At 15.0% G+C, this 18,256-nt stretch overlaps 21 protein-coding genes and 24 non-coding genes across 45 annotated transcripts; 7 read left to right on the top strand and 38 right to left on the bottom strand. All coding sequences in view use genetic code 11, as the record gives it.

The window, feature by feature from the left end:
* Position 1: 1 nt before the first annotated feature.
* Positions 2 to 2,290, bottom strand: I6V24_pgp09 (chaperone protein ClpM). The gene has a single exon. It carries the CDS (start codon positions 2,288 to 2,290, stop codon positions 2 to 4), a length of 2,289 nt encoding a protein of 762 aa, YP_009967080.1.
* A 6-nt stretch (positions 2,291 to 2,296) lies between these two features.
* On the bottom strand, positions 2,297 to 2,674 carry I6V24_pgp10 (ribosomal protein L11). The gene has a single exon. The coding sequence runs from the start codon at positions 2,672 to 2,674 to the stop codon at positions 2,297 to 2,299; it is 378 nt and encodes a 125-aa protein (YP_009967079.1).
* A 35-nt stretch (positions 2,675 to 2,709) lies between these two features.
* On the bottom strand, positions 2,710 to 2,780 carry I6V24_pgt22. Its single transcript has one exon. It is a non-coding gene; the product is annotated as a tRNA-Trp (tRNA).
* A 12-nt stretch (positions 2,781 to 2,792) lies between these two features.
* Positions 2,793 to 2,863, bottom strand: I6V24_pgt21. The gene has a single exon. It is a non-coding gene; the product is annotated as a tRNA-Gly (tRNA).
* A 9-nt stretch (positions 2,864 to 2,872) lies between these two features.
* I6V24_pgt20 lies at positions 2,873 to 2,944 on the bottom strand. The gene has a single exon. It is a non-coding gene; the product is annotated as a tRNA-Gln (tRNA).
* A 19-nt stretch (positions 2,945 to 2,963) lies between these two features.
* I6V24_pgt19 lies at positions 2,964 to 3,035 on the top strand. Its single transcript has one exon. It is a non-coding gene; the product is annotated as a tRNA-Phe (tRNA).
* On the bottom strand, positions 3,012 to 3,263 carry I6V24_pgp11 (hypothetical protein). The gene has a single exon. It carries the CDS (start codon positions 3,261 to 3,263, stop codon positions 3,012 to 3,014), a length of 252 nt encoding a protein of 83 aa, YP_009967078.1.
* Positions 3,264 to 3,269: 6 nt separating this feature from the next.
* Positions 3,270 to 4,499, bottom strand: I6V24_pgp12 (elongation factor Tu). The gene has a single exon. It carries the CDS (start codon positions 4,497 to 4,499, stop codon positions 3,270 to 3,272), a length of 1,230 nt encoding a protein of 409 aa, YP_009967077.1.
* A 73-nt stretch (positions 4,500 to 4,572) lies between these two features.
* On the bottom strand, positions 4,573 to 4,995 carry I6V24_pgp13 (ribosomal protein S7). The gene has a single exon. It carries the CDS (start codon positions 4,993 to 4,995, stop codon positions 4,573 to 4,575), a length of 423 nt encoding a protein of 140 aa, YP_009967076.1.
* Positions 4,996 to 5,012: 17 nt separating this feature from the next.
* On the bottom strand, positions 5,013 to 5,387 carry I6V24_pgp14 (ribosomal protein S12). Its single transcript has one exon. The coding sequence runs from the start codon at positions 5,385 to 5,387 to the stop codon at positions 5,013 to 5,015; it is 375 nt and encodes a 124-aa protein (YP_009967075.1).
* Positions 5,381 to 5,782, bottom strand: I6V24_pgp15 (ribosomal protein S11). The gene has a single exon. The coding sequence runs from the start codon at positions 5,780 to 5,782 to the stop codon at positions 5,381 to 5,383; it is 402 nt and encodes a 133-aa protein (YP_009967074.1).
* I6V24_pgp16 (ribosomal protein L36) lies at positions 5,779 to 5,889 on the bottom strand. The gene has a single exon. It carries the CDS (start codon positions 5,887 to 5,889, stop codon positions 5,779 to 5,781), a length of 111 nt encoding a protein of 36 aa, YP_009967073.1.
* Positions 5,886 to 6,128, bottom strand: I6V24_pgp17 (hypothetical protein). Its single transcript has one exon. The coding sequence runs from the start codon at positions 6,126 to 6,128 to the stop codon at positions 5,886 to 5,888; it is 243 nt and encodes an 80-aa protein (YP_009967072.1).
* Positions 6,129 to 6,133: 5 nt separating this feature from the next.
* On the bottom strand, positions 6,134 to 6,856 carry I6V24_pgp18 (ribosomal protein S5). Its single transcript has one exon. It carries the CDS (start codon positions 6,854 to 6,856, stop codon positions 6,134 to 6,136), a length of 723 nt encoding a protein of 240 aa, YP_009967071.1.
* Positions 6,853 to 7,365, bottom strand: I6V24_pgp19 (ribosomal protein L6). The gene has a single exon. It carries the CDS (start codon positions 7,363 to 7,365, stop codon positions 6,853 to 6,855), a length of 513 nt encoding a protein of 170 aa, YP_009967070.1.
* Positions 7,366 to 7,386: 21 nt separating this feature from the next.
* On the bottom strand, positions 7,387 to 7,773 carry I6V24_pgp20 (ribosomal protein S8). The gene has a single exon. It carries the CDS (start codon positions 7,771 to 7,773, stop codon positions 7,387 to 7,389), a length of 387 nt encoding a protein of 128 aa, YP_009967069.1.
* A 2-nt stretch (positions 7,774 to 7,775) lies between these two features.
* On the bottom strand, positions 7,776 to 8,138 carry I6V24_pgp21 (ribosomal protein L14). Its single transcript has one exon. The coding sequence runs from the start codon at positions 8,136 to 8,138 to the stop codon at positions 7,776 to 7,778; it is 363 nt and encodes a 120-aa protein (YP_009967068.1).
* I6V24_pgp22 (ribosomal protein S17) lies at positions 8,135 to 8,359 on the bottom strand. The gene has a single exon. The coding sequence runs from the start codon at positions 8,357 to 8,359 to the stop codon at positions 8,135 to 8,137; it is 225 nt and encodes a 74-aa protein (YP_009967067.1).
* A 9-nt stretch (positions 8,360 to 8,368) lies between these two features.
* I6V24_pgp23 (ribosomal protein L16) lies at positions 8,369 to 8,761 on the bottom strand. Its single transcript has one exon. It carries the CDS (start codon positions 8,759 to 8,761, stop codon positions 8,369 to 8,371), a length of 393 nt encoding a protein of 130 aa, YP_009967066.1.
* A 17-nt stretch (positions 8,762 to 8,778) lies between these two features.
* I6V24_pgp24 (ribosomal protein S3) lies at positions 8,779 to 9,423 on the bottom strand. The gene has a single exon. The coding sequence runs from the start codon at positions 9,421 to 9,423 to the stop codon at positions 8,779 to 8,781; it is 645 nt and encodes a 214-aa protein (YP_009967065.1).
* Positions 9,424 to 9,426: 3 nt separating this feature from the next.
* On the bottom strand, positions 9,427 to 9,696 carry I6V24_pgp25 (ribosomal protein S19). Its single transcript has one exon. The coding sequence runs from the start codon at positions 9,694 to 9,696 to the stop codon at positions 9,427 to 9,429; it is 270 nt and encodes an 89-aa protein (YP_009967064.1).
* A 14-nt stretch (positions 9,697 to 9,710) lies between these two features.
* Positions 9,711 to 10,448, bottom strand: I6V24_pgp26 (ribosomal protein L2). Its single transcript has one exon. The coding sequence runs from the start codon at positions 10,446 to 10,448 to the stop codon at positions 9,711 to 9,713; it is 738 nt and encodes a 245-aa protein (YP_009967063.1).
* On the bottom strand, positions 10,445 to 10,669 carry I6V24_pgp27 (ribosomal protein L23). The gene has a single exon. The coding sequence runs from the start codon at positions 10,667 to 10,669 to the stop codon at positions 10,445 to 10,447; it is 225 nt and encodes a 74-aa protein (YP_009967062.1).
* A 7-nt stretch (positions 10,670 to 10,676) lies between these two features.
* On the bottom strand, positions 10,677 to 11,285 carry I6V24_pgp28 (50S ribosomal protein L4). Its single transcript has one exon. It carries the CDS (start codon positions 11,283 to 11,285, stop codon positions 10,677 to 10,679), a length of 609 nt encoding a protein of 202 aa, YP_009967061.1.
* Positions 11,286 to 11,313: 28 nt separating this feature from the next.
* I6V24_pgt18 lies at positions 11,314 to 11,385 on the bottom strand. The gene has a single exon. It is a non-coding gene; the product is annotated as a tRNA-Pro (tRNA).
* A 12-nt stretch (positions 11,386 to 11,397) lies between these two features.
* On the bottom strand, positions 11,398 to 11,468 carry I6V24_pgt17. Its single transcript has one exon. It is a non-coding gene; the product is annotated as a tRNA-Glu (tRNA).
* A 14-nt stretch (positions 11,469 to 11,482) lies between these two features.
* Positions 11,483 to 11,555, bottom strand: I6V24_pgt16. Its single transcript has one exon. It is a non-coding gene; the product is annotated as a tRNA-Lys (tRNA).
* A 9-nt stretch (positions 11,556 to 11,564) lies between these two features.
* I6V24_pgt15 lies at positions 11,565 to 11,639 on the bottom strand. Its single transcript has one exon. It is a non-coding gene; the product is annotated as a tRNA-Asp (tRNA).
* Positions 11,640 to 11,644: 5 nt separating this feature from the next.
* I6V24_pgt14 lies at positions 11,645 to 11,735 on the bottom strand. The gene has a single exon. It is a non-coding gene; the product is annotated as a tRNA-Ser (tRNA).
* A 7-nt stretch (positions 11,736 to 11,742) lies between these two features.
* On the bottom strand, positions 11,743 to 11,826 carry I6V24_pgt13. Its single transcript has one exon. It is a non-coding gene; the product is annotated as a tRNA-Tyr (tRNA).
* Positions 11,827 to 11,838: 12 nt separating this feature from the next.
* Positions 11,839 to 11,925, bottom strand: I6V24_pgt12. Its single transcript has one exon. It is a non-coding gene; the product is annotated as a tRNA-Met (tRNA).
* A 250-nt stretch (positions 11,926 to 12,175) lies between these two features.
* On the bottom strand, positions 12,176 to 12,247 carry I6V24_pgt11. Its single transcript has one exon. It is a non-coding gene; the product is annotated as a tRNA-Cys (tRNA).
* A 20-nt stretch (positions 12,248 to 12,267) lies between these two features.
* I6V24_pgt10 lies at positions 12,268 to 12,339 on the bottom strand. The gene has a single exon. It is a non-coding gene; the product is annotated as a tRNA-His (tRNA).
* Positions 12,340 to 12,350: 11 nt separating this feature from the next.
* On the bottom strand, positions 12,351 to 12,965 carry I6V24_pgp29 (ribosomal protein S4). Its single transcript has one exon. It carries the CDS (start codon positions 12,963 to 12,965, stop codon positions 12,351 to 12,353), a length of 615 nt encoding a protein of 204 aa, YP_009967060.1.
* Positions 12,966 to 12,991: 26 nt separating this feature from the next.
* Positions 12,992 to 13,064, bottom strand: I6V24_pgt09. The gene has a single exon. It is a non-coding gene; the product is annotated as a tRNA-Thr (tRNA).
* A 19-nt stretch (positions 13,065 to 13,083) lies between these two features.
* I6V24_pgr01 lies at positions 13,084 to 15,773 on the bottom strand. Its single transcript has one exon. It is a non-coding gene; the product is annotated as a large subunit ribosomal RNA (ribosomal RNA).
* A 48-nt stretch (positions 15,774 to 15,821) lies between these two features.
* Positions 15,822 to 15,893, bottom strand: I6V24_pgt08. Its single transcript has one exon. It is a non-coding gene; the product is annotated as a tRNA-Met (tRNA).
* Positions 15,894 to 15,901: 8 nt separating this feature from the next.
* On the bottom strand, positions 15,902 to 15,973 carry I6V24_pgt07. The gene has a single exon. It is a non-coding gene; the product is annotated as a tRNA-Arg (tRNA).
* A 22-nt stretch (positions 15,974 to 15,995) lies between these two features.
* Positions 15,996 to 16,067, top strand: I6V24_pgt06. The gene has a single exon. It is a non-coding gene; the product is annotated as a tRNA-Val (tRNA).
* A 3-nt stretch (positions 16,068 to 16,070) lies between these two features.
* On the top strand, positions 16,071 to 16,142 carry I6V24_pgt05. The gene has a single exon. It is a non-coding gene; the product is annotated as a tRNA-Arg (tRNA).
* A 10-nt stretch (positions 16,143 to 16,152) lies between these two features.
* I6V24_pgt04 lies at positions 16,153 to 16,230 on the top strand. The gene has a single exon. It is a non-coding gene; the product is annotated as a tRNA-Leu (tRNA).
* Positions 16,231 to 16,248: 18 nt separating this feature from the next.
* Positions 16,249 to 16,320, bottom strand: I6V24_pgt03. Its single transcript has one exon. It is a non-coding gene; the product is annotated as a tRNA-Asn (tRNA).
* A 32-nt stretch (positions 16,321 to 16,352) lies between these two features.
* I6V24_pgt02 lies at positions 16,353 to 16,423 on the top strand. The gene has a single exon. It is a non-coding gene; the product is annotated as a tRNA-Ala (tRNA).
* A 41-nt stretch (positions 16,424 to 16,464) lies between these two features.
* I6V24_pgr02 lies at positions 16,465 to 17,921 on the top strand. The gene has a single exon. It is a non-coding gene; the product is annotated as a small subunit ribosomal RNA (ribosomal RNA).
* Positions 17,922 to 18,071: 150 nt separating this feature from the next.
* On the top strand, positions 18,072 to 18,142 carry I6V24_pgt01. Its single transcript has one exon. It is a non-coding gene; the product is annotated as a tRNA-Ile (tRNA).
* The last annotated feature ends 114 nt before the right edge of the window (positions 18,143 to 18,256 follow it).

Genomic DNA, 18,256 nt, shown 5'->3' with positions numbered 1-18,256 from the left:
TTTACAATGAAAATATATTAAAATTTAAATTGTAACATTTATTTAAAAAATAATATAAAATATATTTATTTTTTATAAAATAATGTTTATCATAAGTTAATAATAAATCACTTATTGATTTATTTAAAATTAATTCTAATATTCTTTTTAATGGACGAGCTCCATATAAAGGATTATAAGTTAATTTAATTAAAAAATATTTTAATTCATTTTTAATATAAATTGTAATATTTAATTTATTTGAATATAATTTAATTTTTAATTCACTCATAAATTTATTAAATATTAATAATAATGAATTAATATTTAAAGGATTAAATATTAATATATTTGTTAATCTATTTAATAATTCTGGTTTAAAATAATTATTTATGCTTAATTTAATATTTTTATGTATTTCTTTTAAATCTGTATCAGATAAATAATATTTATTTTTTAAATATGAATCATAATTTTTAGGACAACCTAAATTACTTGTTAATAAAATAATTGTATTAGTGAAATCAATTAATTTACCTGTTGTATCAGTTAATCTACCTTCATCTAGTATTTGTAACATTATATTGTATATATCAGGATGAGCTTTTTCAATTTCATCAAATAATATTATAGAATTTGGATTATTATAAACCTGTTCTGTTAGTTGACCTCCTTCTGAGTATCCTATATAACCTGGAGGTGAACCTATTAATCTAGATATGGAATGTTTCTCCATATACTCACTCATATCGAATCTAATTAATTCTTTTTCAGAACCAAATAAATATTTTGCTAATATTTTAGCAAATTCAGTTTTACCAGTACCACTAGGACCACATAAAATCCAACTACCAATAGGTTTATTTTTAGTCTTTAATCCTATTATATTTTGTTTAATTGAAGGTAAAATTTTATTAAATATATGATTTTGACCATGTATATTTTTATATAAATAATATTCTAATTGTTTTATATTATATTTTGTGATTTTATTATTTTTAAATAATATAGTTTTAGATATATTTAAATATTCTGAAATTGTATTTTTTATATCTTCATATGTTAAAATAAAATTTTTTTTATTTTGTATATATATATTATCAGTTAATAAATAATTAAAATTAGAATATTGTATTTTATTTTTTAATAAATATTTTTTAGAACATAAATTTTCTAATAAAATAAATGGTATTATAGGAGAATTTATATTTTTAATATATTTTTTACTTAAATTTATTAATTCATATAAAATATAATTATTTATATGTATTTTATAATAATTTATATATTTATATATATTATATTTTAAAATTAAAAATATTTGTAAAAAAGATAAATTTTTTATTTGAATTTTGTTAAAAAAATAATCTTTTAAATTATTATTAGATTTAAAATATAATTTATATTTATCTTTAGTTGTAATTATAAATATATGTATATTATAATTATATATTTTAGATAATAATAAATATAAATAATGTAATTTATCTAAATTATCCGTGTTATTATTAGTATCTGTTAAATTAAATATTTCAATATTTTTAATAATTAAAATTAATTTATGATTATTAATAAAATATTTTGATATATTTAATATTTTTAATATTATTGTATGTATATCATAATTTAATAATTCATTTAATACCCATATTTCTGTATGATGTAAATATATAGGTACTATTTTATTTTTTATATTTTTTATTAATATTTGTAATAATGAAAATATATTTTCTTCTACTCCTTCTATTATAATATGTTTTTTTATTTTTAAATTTAAAATTTGTAATAATTTAGAATATTGATATTGATTAAAATTAATATTATAATTATATATAAAATTTATATTATATATATTTGTTGAAAATTCTTCTAATTTTTTTCTTATATTATTTGAAAATATAGTTGTAGATGTATAAAAATTTAAATAAGAAAAATTTAAATTTAAATATTTAAATAAATATTTAATATCTTTATCATTTTCATTTAATAATAATAATAATAAATTAAAAGAATTTATTTTAAAATTAAAATTATTTAATTTTTTTAATATATTAATAATTTTATGTGAAAATATTATATTAATTATATTTTTATTATATTTATATTTATTTAATAAAAATAAAATTAATTTATTAGTTATTAATTTTTTATTTATTTTAAAAAATTTTGCACATAAATTATCTGTTAATAATAAACTTAATAATAAATGAATAGGCATTATAAAATAATTATCATATTTTAATGCTAAATATTCTGCTTTAATAAATATTATTATTAATTCTTTAGTACAATATAAATTATTTAGAATCATGATATTTTATTTTTTTTTATAATTTATTATTTTAATATTATTAATTATAATATTTAACAATTGATTTATATTATAAAATAATAATTGAATTTTTTTATATAATAATATTTTATATATTAAATATATTTTATTTAATTTATTATAATATTGTTTATATAAATTAAATATTGTATAATTACATATTATTTTAAAATTTTTATTAGTATAAATATAAATAATAAAAATATTAAACTTATATTTGTTAATATATTCAATTATTTTTTTATTTAATAAATTTATATTAATATTATATATTTTAAATTTTGAATTTAAAATAGGATTTAAATTAATTTTATTATTATCAATATTTTTTACTAAAAATTTACATTTATATAAAATACTCATTAATTTTTATATATATTTAATAATATTATTATATACATGTCTTAAAGGATTTGAACCTTTATTATAAATTTTGGAAATTTATATTTTTACTTTAAATTAAAGACATAATTTTAATATATATGAATAAAGAGAATTAAACTCTTATAACAATTTTGGTAAAATTGTATTTTATCTTTAAATTATATTCATTATTTTATTTTAGAATAATAGGATTCGAACCTATATTAATGAAATCAAAATTCATTACCTTAACCTTTTGGTTATATTCTATTAATATATTATATATTAAGTCATTATAGCTCAATGGTAGAGCAATGGATTGAAGATCCATGTGTTATCAGTTCAAATCTGATTTTTGACATTTATTTAATAATAATATTATAAATAAAAAATTTATTAAATATTTATATTTATTATATATAATTATTTTATAATATTTATTTTTATTAATAAAAATATATATTAAAATAATTATATATATCCATATATATATATTATAATAAAATATACTAAAATATTTAATAAATTTAAATATTTTTTTTATAAAAATTTTATTTAATATACTATTATTATTTTTTTGTTTTAACATATTTTATTAATTTATAATATCTATTATAATACCTGCTCCTATAGTTTTACCTCCTTCTCTTATAGAAAATTTTTGATTTAAAATTAATACAATATAATGTTTTAATTCTATATGTAAAGTTAATTTATCTCCAGGCATTCCTATTTTTTGAATATTATTATTTAAATATATATTTTTTATTTCTCCAGTTACATCTACTGTATGAATAAAAAATTGAGGTTTATAACCAATATTAAAAGGTTTATGACGACCTCCTTCTTCTTTAGTTAATATATATGTTTCAGCTATAAAAGATTTATATACTTTTAATTTATTTGGAGTAGATAAAATCATACCTCTTTTTATTTCATTTTTTTGAACATTTCTTAATAAAATACCTACATTATCTCCTGATTGAGCTTGAACTAATTGCTTTTTAAACATTTCTAACCCAATAACTGTTGTAAAAATTGATGATTTTTCAAATTTTAAAATTTCTACTTCCTCATTTAAATTTATATATCCTTGATCTATTTTACCAGTTACTACAGTACCTCTACCAGTAATTGAAAATACATCTTCTATAGACATTAAAAAACTATCATTTAATTTATCTCTATTTATTTGAATACTATCAATTATATTAATTAAATCATTTAATTTTTGTATCCAAATATTAGATTTTATTAATTCATAATTTTTATTTTTTTGTATTATATTAATTACATTTAATGCAGATCCAGTTAATATATGAATATTATCTAAATTAAAATTATATTTAACTAATAACTCATTTATTTCTAATTTAATAAAATCAATTAATTCAATATCATTGCATAAATCCTCTTTATTTAAAAAAATTATTACATTCTTAATACCTATTTGTTTAATTAATAATAAATGTTCGTATGTTTGAGGCATTATACCATCTATTATAGATATTACTAAAATTGCTATATCCATTTGTGTAGCTCCTATAATCATATTTTTAATATAATCTGAATGACCAGGACAATCAATATGAGCACAATGTTTTGTTATTGTTTCATATTCTATATGTGTAGTATTAATAGTTATACCTCTTATTTTTTCTTCAGGAGCTGAATCAATATCAGAATAATTATATTTTTTTGATAATCCTTGTAAATTTAATAAATAAGATATTGCTGTTGTTAAAGTTGTTTTACCATGATCTACATGACCTATAGTACCTAAATTTATATGTTGTTTATTTCTTATAAATAATTTATTATTCATAAATATAAAAATTATAGTATCTCTTTACTGTATTATAAATAATAATATAATCCATAATATTAATTAATTTTTATTATTTTTTTTTATCTAATAAATATATATATGCCCTATTAGATATAAATTGTTTTATTAAATTTAATTTAATTTTATATAAATCACCTTCTTTATTATAACTTAAAATTAAATACTTACAAATAACTTTATATAATAATAAATCTTTATTTTTTATTATTTTATTAAATAATTTATATACATTAAATATAGATTGTTCATATGTTATAATTATAGGTATATTATATTTATTAGTATTAATTTTTATTTTATAAAATGAAAAAGGTAATAATAAATTTTTTATAGCCTTATTAAAAATAAATATACTTAATTTATTAGTTATTTTTTTTAATAAATATAATATATATATTAATAATTTTATACTTTTATTAAATTTACCTTTTTTTAAAAATATTTTTATAAAATATTTAAATATCATTATCATTATATATAGTATTTTATTTATTTTTTTTTTACTCCATATTTAGATCTAGAAGTTTTTCTATTTAAAACCCCTATAGAATCTAAAGAACCTCTAATTATTTTATATTTTATACCTGGTAAATCTTTTACCCTACCACCTTTTATTAATACAAAATTATGTTCTTGAACAGATTTTCCTTCCCCAGGAATATATGCTAATAATTCTTTATTATTTGATAATTTTATTTTTGCAACTTTTCTTAAAGCTGAATTTGGTTTTTTAGGAGTTTTAATTAATATTTTTAATACAATACCTTTTTTTTGAGGGCATTTATTTAATAAAAAATTATTTTTTTTATTATTTTTATTTTTTTTTATTGTTTTTTTATATAATAATTTATTTATTATTAACATTTTTTTTTTGAAATTTTACATCCATTATATGATATAGAAGTTACATCAAATAATTTATTTATATTTAATTTTTTATTCTTATATTTAATATTTAATAATAATTTTAATATATGTATTCTATAAGAATTTATACCATTAAAAATAATATTAATATTCAATAAATTTTTATTTATTAAATATTTTATTACATTAATAGTAATAATATTATTTGCTATTATAGTACTTTTTAATCTATTTTTAAAAGATTTTAAACATCCACATGAAATATATTTTAAATTTTTAACATATATAAAATTATTATTATATTTTTTATATTTAGATACAGTTATTAATGTATTTTTTAAAGTTAATTTAAAATACAAAAATATTATATAATTATTATGTAAAACTATCATTGTGTTTGTTTATGCTTTTTATTTATACAAATTATATGTAATTTTTTAAAACGTTTAATTAATTTACATTTATTACATATTTTTTTTATAGAAGAACGTTTTTTCATTTTACATTAAATTTTTTAATTTTATTAATTATTATATTATTTATTCTTATTTTCAAATTTTTATGTATATATATATTCAATCTATACATACTTATTTTAATTTTTACAATATTACTTTTAATATTAAATATACTTATATTATTTAAACATAATAATAAATTAAATTTATATAAATTTAATCCATATATATATTTCAATATATATACAATATATAAATTTTTATTTAAATATAATACCATTTTTTTTAAAATATATTAAATAACATTAACAATATTTTATTTAATAAATTATACTTATTATGTATAATATTATGATATATAATAATTTTACAATTTAAATATCCCAAACATTCTAATAAATATTTTAATAATAAAAATCTTACATTAATATAACTATAAATTTTAAACTGCAATTTTACAAAAAATTTTGAACTATTAATATAAATATATTTTAATTTATATACATTTAATATTGAATATTTAAAATAATAAATATTATTTAATGCATTAATTTTTGATAATATAATAGCTTTATTTATGTTACTATTTTTTCCTATACCTATACCTATCCAACCTTGTTTATTACCTATTAATGTTAAAATTTTATATCTCTTAATTCTTCCTTTTTTTATAGTATAAGAAATTTTTTTAATTTCAATAATTTTTTCTATAATATTAATTTTATTACATATATTATTTTTATTTTTAAAATTTATTTTATTATATTTATAAATATAAAAAAATATATAATTAAAATTATAATTATTTTTATAAACAAAACTATTAAATTCATAAATAATATAATACAATTTTAAATATATTATCAAAATAAAATAATTTTTTAAAAAATAAATAAAATTAAACTTAATTCTAAAAATTAATATAATAAAAATACTTTTTAATAATATTAATATATAATATAATAAATAATAATTATATAACTTATTTCTACTATCTCTAACAATCATAATATTTTTATTCCTAATTCTTTATATTTATTAATATATTGAAATGAATTAATTAAATTACCAATTGAATATAATATAAATAAATTAATACTATACATATATAATATATTTTTATTAACATAAATTTTACAATAAATTATTTTTGGTATTTTAATAATTATCTTATGATTATATTTTAATTTAAAAATTATTAAATTATACTTTTCTAAATAATAAAATTTATAATTAATACCTATTATATTTAATTTTAATTTATATATTTCATTTTTTTGTTTAATTATATTATAAAAAAAAATATGTTTATACATTTTTAATAATAAATAAAACAAATTATTATATATATAATATATATATATAATATTTAATATATAAATATATTGTATTATTTTATTATTTACTATATTATATAAAATATATATATAATCAAAATTTTTTCTATCTAAAATTAAATAATAAATATTATTATTAATATTATTATAAAAAAAAATATATCTTTTATAATTTAACATTTTCTTAATTTAACTTAATACTTAACAAATATAAAATATTAAAATACCTCCTATCTTATATTTTAAAGATAATATATGTGTAATAAATTTATATTTAAATGAATATAAAATTAATAATCCTTTAAAATACTTATTTAATTTAATAAAATTTAATAACTTATTATAATTCATATAAAATATCTGATTATATTTAATATACACTTTAAAATATTTTATTTTATAATATTTATTTAATATAATAAAAATATAATACTTATTACATATACTAATAACATAAAATTTTAATAAATAATTATAATTATATAATAATATATTTAAATAATAAATAATTTTATTAAATTTATATAACATAAAATAATTATTTATTCCATAATTATATTTAATTCTATTTAAAAATCTTACTATCATTATTAAATAAATCTTATTTTTAATTTCTTTATATTTATATTCAATTTATTTTTAATATATTTTAATATATAATAATTACTTTTAGTACCCACAGAATTTAAATTATTATTTAAAATAATAACAGCATTTTTATTAAATTTAATAGAATAATACTTTTTTAAATTTAAAAATTTTTTTTGTTGTACTAATATACCTTTACACTTATCTGATTTTTTATATAAATTATTACTATATAATTTATAAACAATACCTACAAGTATATCTCCATACTTTATCTTTTTACATTTACTCAAAGAATTAATATATTTAAATTTTAATACTCCACTATTATCTATAACATCTAAAATACTATTTAAATATATCATAAAACTTTAACTATTCTATTATTACAATCCTTACTTTTTTTATAAAACCTAATAATTATATAATCATTTATCATAATTTCATTTCTAAAATCATATACTTTAATATATAAATTTTTTAATATTAATTTTTTATATTTAAAATTATATATATAATATGAAATACAAATAATCTTAATATTATTACATAATTTCTTTAAAACATAACCTATTTTAAATTTCATTTATTAATTTTAATCAATTTTTCTTATAAATTGTAATTTAAAACATAATTTATAAGATAACATTTTAGTTAAAAAATAAATAATTTTTACTGAAACATCACTAATTTCAAATAATACCTTATTCTTTTTTATAACACTAACACATAATTCTACAGGTCCTTTACCAGCTCCCATTCTAGTTTTTAAAGATTTTTTAGTTAAAAATTTAGTACAATTTATACATATATTATATATTCCTATTTTTTTTATATATTTATTCATTATAAATCTAGAAGCTTCTAATTGATTTTTTGTAATAAACCCTGAATTTAATGAAATTATACCCCAATATAATTTTAAAAATTTTAAATTAAATTTTCCTTTTATTCTTCCTTTTTGACTTTTTTTTATAATATTATTCATTATATTATATAATTATATTAATTATTTATCCAAATTTTTATACTTAAAATACCATACTTAGTCTTTATAATATCATTAAAATATTTAATATTACTACATAATGTACTTAATGATATGATTCCATATGTATATATTTCAGTTTTAGTTTTTAAACTATTTTTAAAACATCCTGAAAATTTAATTTTTAATCCTTTTATATTATAATTATATTTTTTTAATATATCACTATATAAATAATTAAATATTAATTTTAAAGATTTATATTTTATATAATATTGTTTTACATAAAACATTATCATATTAACATTGATTATATTAATATATTTTATTTTTAAATAACATATATAACTATAATATTTATAATAATAATAATTAAAATAATTTAATAAAATAAAAATATATTTCAAATTATAAATATTATATTTTATATTATTATAATATAAAAATGTAATTATAAATTTATTAATATTAAAACTTATACAAATATCAAAATAATTATAATTTTTATAACTATTTATACTATATAAATTATAATATAAAAAATAAATTAATAAAATATTAATTAAATAATATTTATTATTAACTATATTAATATAAAAATTATTTATATAATTTTTATATACTAAACTTCTAAATATTAAAGGATATATTTTTTGACCCATTTTTTAATTTAATAATAACTCTTTTAAATTATTTTTAATATATTTAGTATTTATAAAACTACCTATTTTATTATATAATTTATATTTATTTATATAAATAGGTATAAATTTATAACCATTATATACTTTAATATATAAATTTAATAATTTTTTATAAATATATAAATTTTTATTATATATATTTAATATCATATTCTTTTTATATTTATTTTTAAAATTAATAAATATATACTTATTATTTAAAGAAATTTTTAACCAATATAACTTTATCATGTTTCATATTTAAATTATTTTTTTCTTTTATATCCTTTAGAATGTAATCCTTTTCTAGAGCAAGGATATTTACGACCTATACTTGTTTTTCCTTTACCTCCTCCATGTGGGTGATCACATACATTTTTAGATTTACCTCTTACTTTTGATTTTATATTATAATATATATTATACCCAGCATTTTTAATTTTAAATTTATTATATAAAATATTACTATTTATACCTATATAACAAAAATTATTATTATTTATATATTTAATTTTTTTAGAAGGTAACTTTATATATACTAAATTTTTATAAAAAATTAATATTTGTGCAAAAGTACCTGCAGCTCTTACAAAAACACCTCCTTTATTATTATAAGATATATTATAAATATAAGTACCTAATTTACAATATTTTAATTGTAAATAACTTCCATTTTTTATATAATTAATATTAGTTAAATAATAAATAGAATTTAATATATAATTATGTTGTAAAATAATATATTTTTGTAAATTATTTAATTTTAAAGATAAATATATAATACATCCTATATATGTGTTTCTAAAATAATTTTTTAACTTTTTAAATAAAATAATTTTATAATTAATATTTATATTATAATTATCATACCAAAAATCTATTATTTTATAATTATATTTTAATTTACCACCACCTTTATTATATATAGTAATTTGTCCTTTATTATTTTTACCAAAATTTTTAAAATATTTATAAGTATTATATTTTTTTAATTTTAATATCATTTAATCAATATACAATATTTTTTATAATTATTTTTTATATTTACATAATTAATTTTAATATTATTAAAATTATAATCTTTTTTTAATATATTTTTAATTATATATTTTATATCTAATTTTGTTAAATATATTTTAGAATAAATAATATAATATCTATTTTTAATAAAACTAATCTTATAAAATATATAATTATAATATAAATTTAATATAATTTCTTTCATATTATGTTTAAACTATAAATATAATATAATTATATAATATTAAATTAAATAAAATATACTTATTATTAATATTATAAAAATTTAATATTTTACATTTATTATTATTAATATAATCAGAAATTAATATACCATTAAAATATAAAATCTTATTTATAAAATAATCTATAGTATATTTAATAGAATAATTATTCATATAATAAATATCAAATATATTTTCTAATTTTATTATTATTATATTACTACGTTTATTTAATAATAAATAAATAAAAATTAATTTATATATAAATTTATTATACTTTATTTTAATCTTATTATAATAAGGACCAAACGTACAAGAACCTTGCTTACATGCTGGGGATGTATTATTTTTTAATCTAGCTTGTCCTGTTCCTTTTTGAACTCTTATTTTTCTATTACTATATTTTATCATACTTCTATTTTTTGTATATTTATATATATAATTATTATAAATATAATAATATTTTATAATATAATTAATTATTTTATATGTTTTAATATAATTATTTAAATATAATTTTATAAAAAATGTATATTTATATTTAAATATTATATTATTAAATATATTATTATTTATATTTAATATAATAATATTCATTTTAAATATTTAAAATAAATACTTTATTTCAGAAAAATAGGATTTGAACCTATATTCTTCTATCTCCAAAATAGATATGTTACCATTACACTATATTCTGAATAATAATATATACTTTTAAGGAAAATCGAATTCCTATTTTCTTCTTGAAAAAAAGATGTCTTACCATTAAACGATAAAAGTTATATATTTATTATTAAACTACCTGAGATTCGAACTCAGAACCATTCGATTAAAAGTCGAGTACTCTACCAATTAAGCTAGTAATTCTAAAATATACGAATTTGACGAGAATTGAACTCGTACTCTTTATTATGACAAAATAATATTTTAACCTGATTAAACTACAAATCCTTACATAGAGAAAAAGGGATTCGAACCCTTGGTATATATATATTTATATACAATAAATTAGCAATTTATAACTATAAACCTCTCAGTCATTTCTCTTTTTAAATAAGTTAAATCAGATTTGAACTGATGTAGATATATAATCAATGGATTTACAGTCCATTCCTTTTAACCACTCAGGCATTAACTTATATTAATATTTTACATTTAAGTAGATTCGAACTACTGATGATCAATAATTGAAAATGAATTATGAGTCCATTGCTTTCGACCACTTAGCTATAAATGCTATATAATTAGAGATAAAGGGATTCGAACCCTTACAACAATAATTGTTAATGGATTTTCTTTTTAAATTTAGACTTTTAAAATATCAAAAGTCGTTTGAATATATAAAATAATATATTACAGAATTTAAAAAAATTATTTTCTTATAAAACAATATTATTAATTTATAATTAACTCATTTAATATTTATTAATATTTAATAAAGTCCATTGTGTATACCTAATTTCACCATATCTCTTTAATTTATATATAAATGATATTCAGATTTGAACTGAAATATGATAATTTGCAATTATTTACTTTACCATTTAAGTTATATCATTATAATTTATTATATAAAAAGGATAAATAATGAGAATTGAACTCATATAAAAGAAACCACAATTCTTTATCTTAACCGTTAGATTATATTTATCTTTAATTAAATTATATATTATTATATATATATAATATATTATTTAATAATATAGTATTTAATATTTTAATTTTTAAATTATATATACATATTATAAAAAAATTATTAAAACTATAAATTTTAATAAAATTATATTTATATAAATTAGAAATATATATATATATATTATATTTATAAATTAAATTTCTTAAAATTATATATTTAATTTTATAATTAAAAAAAATTATATCATTATTACATAATTGTATATTATAATAATTTAAACTTATATTATTTATATAAACATTTTTATATTTTATATAATATCTAGATTGCAATATAGTTTTAAAAAATCCTATATTAACTAAAAATACATCTAATCTAGATTCTAAAATATATAATAATTTAAAATAAATATTATTTTCTTTATAACATTTTAATTTTTTCATATAATATAAATATTGTTTAAAAGTTAAACAATAATTATAACATATATATCTTATAAATTTTAATTTAAAATCAAAATAAGATTTATATGTTATTTTATAATTTATCAATTTATAATTATATTTATTTGATAAATATAATAAAAATGGTATATTTAATTTTTTTAAAATTTTTACTTTTGATTTTAAAAATTTTATCATAATAATTATATACTATAAATAACACAAGCTAATGATGAGATTTGGACTCATAATCTACTGATTACAAATCAGTTGCTTTACCAATTAAGCTACTTTAGCAAATAAAATATTAATAATTAAATATTCAACTTATTAGGAATTATATACTAAATATATTACTATACATATATAATAATTCTATAAAATAATTTTTCTAATTATTGTTTTATTCATATATCTGATTAGAATATTATTTTAAACTAAATTTTCTTATTTATATTACTTCAACAATTAAAATTTTATACTTAACTACTCAACATTACAATAATAAATAATTGATATATCATTGGTATAATTTTTTTGATCCTCTCGTACTAAAAAAAATAATTTCAATATTCTAACACTTATATTAGATATGGACCGAACTGTCTCACGACGTTCTGAACCCAGCTCACGTATCGCTTTAATAGGCGAACAGACTTACCCTTAAAACATACTACTGCTTTAGGATGCGATAAGCCGACATCGAGGTGCCAAACCTTTTCGTCAATATGGACTCTCGGAAAAGATTAGCCTGTTATCCCTAGAGTAACTTTTATCCGTTAAGCGATAATTTTATCATAAAATAATTATCGGATCATTAAGACCGACATTAATCTCTGTTTAATTTGTAAATTTTACAGTTAATTATATACATATCTTTATATAACATATATAACTTTGTACTCCTCCGTTTATATATAGGAGGAGACCGCCCCAGTCAAACTATCTTATAAATATTGTTAAAAAATTTGTTATAAAATTTTTTTAAGAATTTATATATATAAAAAATGGTATTTCATTTACAATTACATTATTTCCAAAAAAATAATATCATTATTTCCCATTTATACTATGCTCTATATATATATTTTCAATATCTATTCATAGTAAAGCTTCATAGGGTCTTTCTGTCCTAATATAAGAAATCTGCATCTTCACAGATAATTTTATTTCATTAAGATTTTTTTTAAGACAGCATTTAAGTCGTTACATCTTTCATGCAGGTCGGAACTTACCCGACAAGGAATTTCGCTACCTTTGGACCGTTATAGATACAGCCGCCGTTTACTATAGCTTATATATATATTATAATTTTATATTATATATATTATTTTTACATAATAGCACTGGGCAGATGTCAATCTTTATACTTCATTTTTCAATTTAGCAAAGATTTGTGTTTTTGTTAAACAGTCGCTTAAATTTTTTATTTTCAACTAAATAAGTATCTTTTCTCCCTAAGTTACAAGATAAATTTGCCGAGTTCCTTAAAAAAAATTATCTCAACTTCTTAATAATATATACATATTTACTAGTGTCAGTTTACGGTACGAATATATAATAATAAATATATACTAATAATTTTTTTATAATATAATATTTCATAATTATATTAGTTTTAAAATATATATTATTATATAGTATAAGAATATTAACTTATTTACTATCGATTACACATTTCATCTCATCTTAAGATTCGACTAACCCTATTTAAATAAATTATAAATAGGAACCCTTAAATTATAGAAGTATTGGATTTTTACCAATATTTACATTACTCAAATTAGCATTATCACTTTTGATTTTATTATTTTAATTTTCATATAAATAAATATTATCAAAACGCTCTTTTACCAATTTAATTATTTATATTAAATTTTATAATATCGATAATTAATTTATTTTCGATTATTTTAGAACTAAAATTATTAAATTAATGAGCTTTTACGCACTCTTTAAAAGATAACTGCTTCTAAATTTACTTTTTAATTATAAAAATAATTTTATATTCTTTTTAAAACTTAATTAATATTTAAAAATCTTAATTTATAATTAGGGCTGTTTCCCTTTTGAATATAAAGCTTATCCTTTATATTCTAATAACATATATATTTTATTAAATAAAATTCTTAAATTATTAATATTAATATTAATTATTAAAATTAACTTAATTAAAAAAGAGTTTTACATTTATTTATATATAAATACTATACTTACATATATTTCAAAGAGAACCAGCTATATTCAAATTCGATTGGCATTTCACCGCTAATTATATTTCATTTGATACTTTTGCAACAGTAACCAATTCAAACTTAAATTTAATATTATTTAAATCTTATTTTAAATATAATTAGATCATTTGATTTCGGGTCTATAATAAATAATATAATTTTATGTTTATTATTATACTAATAAACTCGAGTTAACTTTGGCTTCATTTAAAATCTATATTTAACCTAATTAATATACTACCTATTATAACTTGCTAATTCTTTCTTCAACAAGAATATAATAAAATTTAATTTAATTTTATTATAAATTTTTAAATTTAAAATTCAGGTTCTTTTCACTATTTTTTCAAAATTCTTTTCATCCTTCCCTCACGGTACTATTTCTCTATAAACTTTTATTATATTAAATTTTATAAGATGATTCTTAATATTATATATAATTATATTCATATAAAATATATTATTATATTACTTATTTAAAATTTTACATGATTAATGTTTAAAAATATTTCAATTCGTTCACCACTACTATGAAAATCGTTATTACTTTATTTTCCTTTAAGTACTAAGATGATTCAATTCCTTAAGTTATTTAAAAAATATTTATATAAAAATATTTTATTCAGATACTTTTATAATTATATATTAATAAAAAATAAATATATATTATTTTTTATAAAATATTATAAAAATTTCGTTAATATATATAACGTCTTTCTTCAATAATAAAAACTATAGACATCCTTTTAAATTTATTATATATATTTAATTATATAAAAAATAATTACATAATAAATTAATTATAAATTATTTATATAAGCGAAAAACGGAATTGAACCGATTACCTTCGGAGCATGAATCCGACGAACTTTCCTTATGCTCTATTTCGCTATATTTAATTAAACTTGAAAAGACTTGAACTTTTATTTTATAAATCGTACTTATATATTTTATCCTTTAAATTACAAGTTTATTATTTATAATAATAAATTTAAAGTAATTAACTTAGAGGTAAAGTTTCTGCTTTACATACAGAAGATCATTGGTTCGAATCCAATATTACTTATATAAATCTATAATTTAATGGATAAAATAAAAACCTTCTAAGTTTTATATGTAAGTTCAAATCTTACTAGATTTATTTATTATTTATGAATATGGCGAAAAGGTAAACGCACTAAATTTAGAATTTAGTTTTTATAATAAGAGTTCAAATCTCTTTATTCATATTAACAATATAAAATTTACTTCCTAAACTAGAATTGAACTAGTATCTTTCGGTTAACAGCCGAATGCTTTAACCACTAAGCTATTAAGAATTATATAATATATATTATTATATATATTAGAAGGGAATATAGTTTAATGGTAAAATCTTATTTTTGCATAATAAAAATAGTAGTTCAATTCTACTTATTTCCATATAATTTCTATTTATGTTATATTAATTAAATATATATATTATTATATTGCGAGTTTGATCCTAGCTTAGAATTAACGCTAGAAATATACATTACACATGCAAATTTATGATAATATCATAGTGTATAGGTGAGGATATATAAATTTTTAATTTTAAATAGATTATAATTTTATTAAATAATAATCTATATGCGCATTATTTATTATAAAAATTATTGTACTATATTAAAAATTATTATTATTTAAAATAAAATTTATATTTGATTAACTAGTTGGTAAAATAAAAGCTTACCAAGGTTATAATCAAAAATTGATTTTAAAGAATGTACAATCACATTAGGATTGAAATAAAGCCTAAATTTTTTTTTAAAAATCAGCAGTGGGGAATATTTTACAATAAGCGTAAGCTTGATAAAGTAATATTTCTTAAAGGAAGACAGTATTATTAAAATATTGTAAACTTTATTTTTTATATATAAATATTGATATATATAAAAATTAGTATTGGCTAATTTCTGTGCCAGCAGCAGCGGTAATACAGGAAATGCAAGCGTTATTCACTTTATTAGGCGTAAAGCGTTTTAAGGTTTTATATTAATTTTATTTTAAAATATTTAAGTAAAATTTAAAGAATAAATAAATAATAATATAATAGAGTATTATTAAAGTATTAAGAATTTTTTGAGAAGTAGTGAAATACAATGATACAAAAAGGAATACCAAAAGCGAAGGCATAATACTAAATAATTACTGACACTTAAAAACGAAAGCTAAGGTAGCAAATAGGATTAGATACCCTAGTAGTCTTAGCTGTAAACTATGAATATTTTATATTTATATTATATATAAATATAATAACTAACGTAAAAAATATTCCGCCTGAGTAGTATATTCGCAAGAATTAAATTCAAAGGAATTGACGGGAGCTTATACAAGTGGTGGAACATGTGGCTTAATTCGATGCAACACGATAAACCTTACCAAAATTTAACAATATTTTTAATATTAAGAAATTAATAGTTTAATAAAATATATAGGTAGTGCATGGCTGTCGTCAGTTCGTGCTGTGAAGTATTAATTTCAGTATTATAACGAACGTAACCTTTTATAAAAAAATAATTTTTATAATATATTATTAATAATAAATATATAAAAAAGATTACGTCAAGTCATTATGCTCCTTATATTTTGGGCTGCTCACGTGTTACATAAAATATTACAATATATTTATTATATGTAAATATAATATTTAAAATATATTTATAGTTCAAATTATAAATTGAAACTCATTTATATGAAGATGGAATCACTAGTAATCGCTAATTAGAATTATAGCGGTGAATAAGTTCTTAAGCTTTGTACACACCGCCCGTCACATCTGAAAAATATTATATTATATAAAAATTATTGTTAAATAATAATATATAAAAATATAATTTAGATGAAGTCGTAACAAGGTAGCCGTACTGGAAGGTGCGGCTGGATAAATAAATAAATTGGTTGATTTATTTATAATAACAAAAAATAATATTTATATATAAAATTAATTATATATAATAAATAATAATTATATACAATTTTTATAGACAAAAATAATATTAATACACATTAATATAAATTTAGTTAAATATTATTTTTTTAATAACATAGGTTTTTAGTTTAATGGTAAAACATACTCTTGATAAGGGTAAAATTTTGGTTCGATTCTAAAATAACCTATAAAAATATAAAAAAGGCCCTATATTAATTTTTAAATATAGGGCCTTTTTTATATTTTTATAGGTTATTTTAGAATCGAACCAAAATTTTACCCTTATCAAGAGTATGTTTTAC

This window comes from Plasmodium knowlesi, apicoplast (assembly GCF_000006355.2).
Source record: "Plasmodium knowlesi strain H apicoplast, complete genome".
In the NCBI taxonomy this organism is placed as follows: domain Eukaryota; phylum Apicomplexa; class Aconoidasida; order Haemosporida; family Plasmodiidae; genus Plasmodium; species Plasmodium knowlesi.
The sequence above is the reverse complement of the archived record's forward strand: the minus strand, read 5'-3'. Positions and strand labels throughout refer to the sequence as shown.